The following is an 8304-nucleotide window of genomic DNA, read 5'->3' as shown; positions in this document are numbered from 1 at the left end:
TTTATTCTGTGCCAGGTACTTCAACTGCCACAGTAAACCACACAGAGATAGTCCACAATTTATGGGGCTTCTGATCAAGTAAAATCAAATCATAACTACATTCATTGAAATATGTGAGGAATATACTGAGAAAGAGAATTAGAGTATTCTTAAGGGAGCTTATAAAGAAAAATGTCACCTTCATGCCTGAGCAAAAGAAATGTCCCTCTCTGAATTTTTCTTTGATGCAACAGCATGAAGTGGGCACAGGATGGAGCTTGATTTGGTCAGTGGCTCTTGTCAGCCTCGCAATGGGACAAAGAACAGAAGTAGGTACAGTAGTAGGCAAGGTGGTCAGTCATGTTGTTTCCTCATTCCTTCTTACTTCTCGTTTATGCCTGTGGAGTCCCTATATACTCTAGCTACAGAAAGCAAACTTAGAATTGCTGTTAACCATCTAAAGTATTCCAGAATTGGATTTGTCTTATGTCTACTCAAATCACTACAACAAACACGTCCTAACACTTCCTGCTGACACAGGTCTTGAGGGGCACAAAACAAATTAATTATAGAACTCACCCATGTTAGCAACATTGCTTCATTCCTAGTGATTCAGAGCAGAAAGAAGAGAGGAGCCAAGAAAACTTGAGAAATATATGTGTTTGTTACAGGCGAGGACTTCAGTACCCACACTTTTATAGCACACCTTGGGAGCAAATAAAAATGGTCCTCTAAGCCATTTTGCACTACTCATTCTGTAGTGGGGACAAGCTGATCTGGAAGTTGAACTTCTACCCCCTTAGTCAGAGTGGGGTGTGCTATGGTGGTAAGGCTTCCATTTTCCAGCTCTATCAGCAGACACACAAACAGGTACATAATACTAGTGGAATTAGTGCTACCTGACTCCTTGAAGGATAGGAAATATCTACTGATGAGTAAGGAAATGTACAATATGTGAAACCTGCTTCCCTGTCCAGATGAATGAATAGAATTAAAAGCTGTATTTATAGTACCATTTCAAGGTTAAGAAAAGCTAAAAGCTAGATATGAAAGTGCATACTGTAACTCCAGGCTGATGTGGGAAGATCATAAGTTCATGACCAGACTGGGCTACAGAGCAAGTTGGAGGTTGTCCTAGGATACATAAGAATCACCCTAACTACTCAAGAGGTTGAGACCTGAGGATCTCTGCTCAAAGCCAATCCAGGAAAGAAAGTTCTTGAGATTCTTATTTCCAATTAACCACCAGAAAGGCTGCTGTTGGCTCAAGTGGTAGAGCTCTAGCCTTGAGCACAAAAGCTCAGGGACAGCACCTAGGCCCTGTGTTCAAGCCCAAAGATCAGCACAACAAGAAAAAGAAAAGCAAAAACAAATAAACTGAAAACATTTATTTTTATTCAGACAAGGCTGGGAAGTTAGGCTATAGGAAAATTATGGCATTGGCCTCCAGCTTCTTAATCCCAGATCTGCTTCTGACTATCCCTGAAAATTCAGGCAAGTTCCTCAGCCTCCATCACTTTCTTCTGCAAAATCAGCATTTATCTCAATATTTTTTCAAAAGAACCATTCAAGTTACTGAACTTATCATAATTTCTGACACATAAGTACTTTGTAAATTTTAGTTTCAGTCCAATGGATGATCCCAGTTTTGTCTATAAGGGGTTTTGAGGCGTATATACTACTAAAATTAATTATGTGGTAATTCTGTAGGACTGCACATATATGTATATAAAATGGTAGTCACATGTCAACATAACAGTCCCTCTCACATCTCAATTTGGTTCATATTATATGATCACGGTACCCATGCAACAGGTCATGCAGCCTGCCCTCTCTTTCTCTTTTCTCATTTGAGATCTGTCTTTACTTTCATTCAAAATCAGTTTAAATGTTTTAGTTACAAGTTCTGAATGGTGAAAAGTACTGAGGCACTAAGTACTGACCCATTCCCTAATTCCCTGCTCCCCCCACCCCCATCTCCTTCTCCCACCCAGGCAAGCTTGCACCCTCATGGAAGAGGCAAGCTTACTTAGCTTCTTGCTTAAAGTCAATCATGCATTGAAAAAAAAAAAAAAAGCAGACTATGTTGCTACAAAGTTGATTGCAGGCCTGGATTTATCTGACAGGCCGTGGATAGAGAAGTATGTAAAGCATTTACCACTGACCAAAAAATCTGGTTAAACTGGTGTCATGACTTTTGAAATAACAGTCTTGCTATCAAAACAACAACAGCAAAAATTAACACGCTTGTCTTTCTGGTACACCTTTGTCTTAATTGCTGTTCTTCAAGATCAACCGATGCCATCTGTGAGTATTCTCCATCTGCACTTTCGGCTTGCATGTAAGACGTGTGTGTGTGTGTGTGTGTGTGTGTGTGTGTGTGTGTGAGAGAGAGAGAGAGAGAGAGAGAGAGAGAGAGAGAGAGAGAGAGAGAGAGAGAGAGAGAGAGAGAGAGAGAGAGAGAGAGAGAGAGAGAGCGTTTGCGTGTGTGCAGTGGGAACTCCAGGACTAGCCCCAGCTCCTGGCCAGACTCTGAAAGGAGACTGTCGTCTGGGTCCTGCTTCCAAGTCTTTTAACCTCTTGCTTCCAACTCTGCATCGAAGGCAAAAACAAATCTGGAGCCCCGTCCCTCCCCTCGCCTGTGATAGGCTGCTTGGAATAGCAACAGCCTGTGTCACCGAAGAGGGCAAAGCCTTCGGAAATAGAAACAAAGTTGATCACAAATCACAGGGCTTTGCCCGAAGTTTTTTTTTCTCTTTTTTTCTCCGCCCCCCCCCCACCCCGTTTCCCTCCAATCTTCTTCGCGTGGTACCATGGAGAAAGTGACCAGTGCTGTCCGTGGGGGCGATCGGGGTGGTTTGGTGACCGGGGAGAGGCTGTAACTCCTGCGTGACCATGGTACCTGTTGAAAACACAGAGGGCCCCAATCTGCTGAGCCTGAAAGGGAGACAGGCGGAGACCGATGGCAGCTGCGGAACCCGAGGCGGCCGGCATCCTGCCTGCGTGGGAGGTAAACGTGGGGCGGCCGGGCGGCGTGATGGCCCGAGGGCCAGGCTGTGCCCGTGGGCCCCGCGGGGCCGTGGCGTGTGCGGGTGCTTGAGTCCTTGGGAGTGAGCTGCGTGCAGGAAGGAGGCGCTGAGGGGACGGGTAGGGGCGCAGAGCCACCCCCAGCTGCAAGGGAAGGGGTGAAGTTAGGCTGGGACTTTTATGCGTTTAGCCAAGTGTGAGTTACCTACACAGCCCGCGCTGGCGCGGGTCCCATCCATGGCTTATATAATGCAGTGTGTAACTCTTCTCATTTTGGAAAGGTAGTTCAGCAAACTGAGTTGTAATCAGACGCACTTCCCCCCACCCCCATTATTTGTCACAAAGGGATAAAATAGGACAAGTGATCCTTGTAAGCACCGCTTTCTACGTTCACATTTTAAGGGGACATCTTAAAATGATTAGTTTGTAGCTGATGAGCATAACTTTCTTTGGAACCTAAGAGTCACTCTAAGTCTAAACCTTCTTCTTTCCTTGCTCCTACTTTCCTTAATACTGGCCTTTTGAAAGGACACTTCATGCGTTTTCCCTTGCAGAAATGAAATTTGGAAGTTTTCATTCATTGGAGTTGTCTTTGTGAACACAAACGCCGGTCTTTATCTCCACATTTATGATTCCCACAACTACATGTCACACTGCCTGTTCATTTAGTTAGCTAGCAAAGGAGTAGAGGCTAGTTGTCATCTGAAGTGAAGGCAATTATGAATAATTCTTTTCTGCCTCCCACTTCCCTCAGCTTTTCTTCTCCTGAATCATACATTACGGTCCCAAACTCCATACTGGAATTTCATGAGTCATCAGAAACATTAAATGCTACCAGAGGTATTTGCCTCTCCTTGGCAGGCACATTGATGTCTGGGTTGTGGGTTTGCCTGATTTTGGAATTGCATCAAGAACCCTCATATGGAGCCTCAGAAGTGGCCCCTTCTCAAGAATAGAGATACTGTCACTCATCTCTATGCTACTTTCGGCCTAGCATCTTAATTGCCTTACCACTTCTAGTCAAGAATGGATACTTGTGGCCATCTTTCAATGTGGCCTGTCAGATCTGCCCCTGTCAGATTTGAGCCAAGCTTGCTGGTCAAATTGAAGTGTTCCCCTAAAAATTTGTACTAGGGAGTAGAGGTTAGAATATAAAGTTCTCTAAATTCCCGAGAAACTGAACCAGAATATAGTCGGCAGAGCAAACTGAACTGGTAATGCAAAGAAAGGGCTAACTAGATGCAATCAGTATGTCACATGTAACAAGAGGATGAAAAGAAACTGTCCAAAAAGGGCATTTTAGTAGCTATTAAAAATCAATTATTTAGGTGAGTACTGATGGCTCACGCTTGTAATTCTAACTACTCAGGAAACTGAGATCTGAGAATCGCAGTTTGAAGTCAGCCTGGGCAGCAAAGTCTGTGAGACTCTTATCTCCAATTAATCACAGAAAAAGCCAGAAGCGGTGCTGTAGCTAAAGTGGTAGAGTACTAGCCTTGAGCAGAAGCAGTTCAGGGACAGTGCCCAGGCCCAGAGTTCAAGTCCCAGGACCATCCCTCCCAAAAGATCAATAAATACCAGAAAGTCTCTCTGAGATTTAATATATTTAAATTAAGAACCTTCACTAAAGAACCTTCATTATGTAGGAGACACAGACAAATTATTCCTGAAAATCTCAGGAGAATACAGCTTAGAGTTATGCTATGAGTAAAACAAAGATTTAAAACCTTTTTTTTTAATTACTTTTTGTAGATTTCTCCTGGCTCCCCAAAGTAACTCAACACATAAATGTATAAGTCAGTATGTCACGTAGGGTCAATGTGTGAATTTTTTTATATAGTTTGTTATGATCATCATTAAGTAATTGTAGAAAAGGGTTTCAATTCATCATGTCAGGTTACAAGTAAAATGTGCAGTGATCACTGTCATCCCTTCCATTGTTCTCCTCCATCTCCAAACCCTTTCATTCCCTCTGATGTGTGGTTTTGAAAAGTCACTTCACATCTCCATTTATTAGCCCCAGGATTCTCTCTGTTTTACCAAGATGTTAAGATTTTTCTAAATAATATTTGTCCAACACTTCTTTCATACTCTTTGTGTTTTAAACATCTATACTTTCTTTTATCTAAGAAATTCAGAATATTTAAAATACGCTTAGTAATTATCACTATATTTCTGTATTCGAAAGTAGTAAGTTTTTGTATAGGAAAATCAGTGTACCAAGAGGAATGAGTGAGCTAAGCCAAGACAAGGTGATGAAATCATGTGGGATACTGAAAAAGAAAAGAAAAGAAAGCAAAACCCCTAAGCTCTGAGGCTGAGCCTTCCTAATGCTATTACACACAATGGAACGTTTTGACCAACTTCTCCATCAGAGAGGTTGCTTTATTCCAAAGACTTAGAGGCTAAGCAACTTAACTCATTTTCATGAAGCCATGACTCAAAGGGAATCTATTAGGAAAATCTTCAGCTTTAATGTGCAAATTCTAATTGACCTTGTAGAGAAGGCTAAAACACAATTCAAATCCTGGTACTTAGAGCTGATGACAGATGAAGGTGAAGAAAGAAATGACCTGGCTGGAACACCTCTCATCTGAGAACTTGGGGTCAGAGGACTGGTAATTGGCTTAAGTTGATGCAGAGGCTAATGAGGAACTAACTCACTCAGGGCCATCAGGTTGGATGTTTGCTCCTTCCTTCTCCTCTCCCTTATTTCCCAATCTGAATGATTGACTAAGGAGTGAGTTCTGTGAAGTCTCCCTTGTGCCCCCCCCCACACTTTTATTTTCTTGGTCATGGGGCTTGAACTCTGGGCCTGAACGCTGTCCCTCAGCTCTTCAGCTCAAGGCTAGTGCTCACCACTTGAGCCACAGCACCACTTCTGGTTTTCTGGTGGTTTATTGGAGATAAGAGTCTCATGGCCTTTCCTGCCCGGGCTGGCTTTGAACCGAGATCCTCAAATCTCAGCCCCCTGAGTAGCTAGGATTACAGGTGTGAGCCAGCAGCGCCTGGCTTCTTTGCCCCCTTGAATACCACCTTTTCATAGCTCATCCAAAGTTCTGAAACTTTATGAATTCAGAGTTTTAGAACTGGAATTCAGAACCCACAGAACTGGACTTACAGAGTTTACTGAAAAGGCAACATTTCACCACTTTGAAGAGGCCACAATCTGGCACTTAACAAGTACACACTCACTACTCAGAATACCACAAGGTGGTTGGTTTCAGATATTTTAAAGCTGTGAGCACCTTTCTACTTCTGGAGGCTGAGGGACAGTCAGTATGTAAGACATAAGTGTAAGTAAAACCCTATTCAATATTATTATCTCAGGTATAGCCTAAATTGGGGCCTTTGAGTTAAGCTCATCTGGCCTTTTCAGACTTTTCTTGGGCAACACAGAGAGATGGAGAAGACTTGTAGGAATCAACTCATCTCTGGGGAAGTGAACTCCAGGACAACCACTGGGACCTCGTGGTAGAGCCTCAGTGTCAGAAAAGAGGTTCTAACAACAGACCTGTTATCTTGGGCAAAGCCAGGTCCAGGGTCAGGCCTTCTCAGTTTGGAAGTTGTGAGGCCATTCCCAATTTCCCTGAAGCTTTCTCTACATTACAAAAATCAAATTATGCTTTAATTTTGTTATATGTACTATGATATCCCCAAAGAAATGATAGGGGTGTTAATTTTTTAAGAACTGGAGGCCTTGTGTCTGGTAATAACACATTTTTAAAAAACGGTAAACATCTCCTCTTTCAGATCAGCCCTCACCTCTCTCAAGATGGTACATTCAACCTCACTTGGAAATCACATCAAAAGTCTCAACTTGAGTTTTTGGATGCCTGTGCGGCTTGAGCAAATGGCTCCTCCGGGACCTCCTAGGAAGAGAGAGGCTCTAAACAAACATGGTGGGGTGTATTGTACCATAAACCTTCCACGGTGTTTGGCACACATAGTAAGCAAGAGTAGTGCTCGTTTCTCTCTAAAGACAGATTACCCACAGAAGGCAGAGAGGTGGTCTCTTGCCACCGATCCCCTGTAGCAGGCTCTGAGGCTGTAAAAGGTCCAGCTGCATAGCTACAGCTGGCACAGGACCAGCCAGCCAAACCCTGGGGCCCACCTGGGCATGCTGAGAGTTCAGCAGTATATACTAGCATGCTTGAACTGGTTTTTATAGCTAGAGTCAATTCTGACAGGTCAATATCTCTGTTCTGGTTATTAAATATTTTCAACATCATTTAGTTCTCAGTCAGATTTGTAACAGTAGCCGAGACACTGATCTCCCAGGATTTTGCCTGGTGGTAGCTGATAGAATTGTAAGGTAAGCCCACAGTATATAGATAGAGAGATAGATGATAGATAGATAGATAGATAGATAGATAGATAGATAGATAGATAGATAGATAGATAGATAGATAGATGTCGACATGCATACATTCATACTTATATACATACTCCTTTTGAATTCTCCAGAAAATATGTCTTGATGTTCTAGGTCTTAACACTAGCCGATAGAAACAAACTTCATGCTTGCTAGCTAGGTAGTTATTCTATTGCTTGAGTCATGCCTCCAGTACTTTTTATTTTTGACCTGGTCATTTTTTGAGATAGGGCATTGATTTTTTTTTTCCTGGGCTGGCCTGGATTTCAGTTTCTCTATTAACACTTTCCACCATAGCTGGGATAACAGGTGCATACCACTATGCCCAGATATTTTATGAGATAGGGTCTCATGAAGTTCTATTTTGTTTTTTGTCCAGACGATCCTCAAACTATCTACCTGCTCCATCTCTGTCTCCTAAGTAGCTAAGATTACACTCGTGAGCCACTACTTCCTGCCCTGAAAAACTTTACTATAGGTGTAAGGGAAAAGAAAAAGAAATCAACCTGTCTTTAATAGCAAGTTTTAGTTGTTGAAGATTTGTGAGGTTTTATCTTTCATTCAAAAATAGCCCATAAATTCTGGTTTCATAGGTAGTATTTTCTCAGTAGGAGAAACCCAAGTATGATTTAGTTTTAGAGTTAAAAAAATTCTAAGAGCTACATGGCCTTCCATTGTGTGTAATTAGCAATGGCTCCCAAGATTGAAGGCAATTGTTTACTCAGAGTATGAGCAAGAACTGGCTGACTTTTTAAGCTAAGTGGAGTTGTGGGGGTTGGGGGGAGGTCTAGTTCATTTTTTTTCTTCATGGAAGTTTTCTTCAGAAGTATGAATTATCAAATGGCTTAAAAGACACAAAATTATGGTGGTAAGAAAAGAAAATTTGGATAACTCCTTCCCCAAGGTCTATTTTTTTATTTGTA

At 42.2% G+C, this 8304-nt stretch overlaps 1 protein-coding gene across 1 annotated transcript in view; it reads left to right on the top strand.

Moving 5' to 3' along the window:
- The first annotated feature begins 2759 nt into the window (after positions 1-2759).
- The window catches only part of Slc2a12 (solute carrier family 2 member 12), a 49436-nt gene continuing 43891 nt past the window's right edge, over positions 2760-8304 (top strand). The window contains exon 1 of the mRNA XM_042681981.1: positions 2760-2989. Coding sequence (XP_042537915.1) covers positions 2875-2989 — 115 coding nt within the window. The 5' untranslated portion in view covers positions 2760-2874. The remainder of the gene's footprint in view (positions 2990-8304) is intronic.

The sequence above is a fragment of the Dipodomys spectabilis genome, unplaced genomic scaffold (genome assembly GCF_019054845.1).
Source record: "Dipodomys spectabilis isolate Male_0828 unplaced genomic scaffold, ASM1905484v1 ptg000001l, whole genome shotgun sequence".
NCBI classification, from domain to species: domain Eukaryota; kingdom Metazoa; phylum Chordata; class Mammalia; order Rodentia; family Heteromyidae; genus Dipodomys; species Dipodomys spectabilis.
The sequence above is the reverse complement of the archived record's forward strand: the minus strand, read 5'-3'. Positions and strand labels throughout refer to the sequence as shown.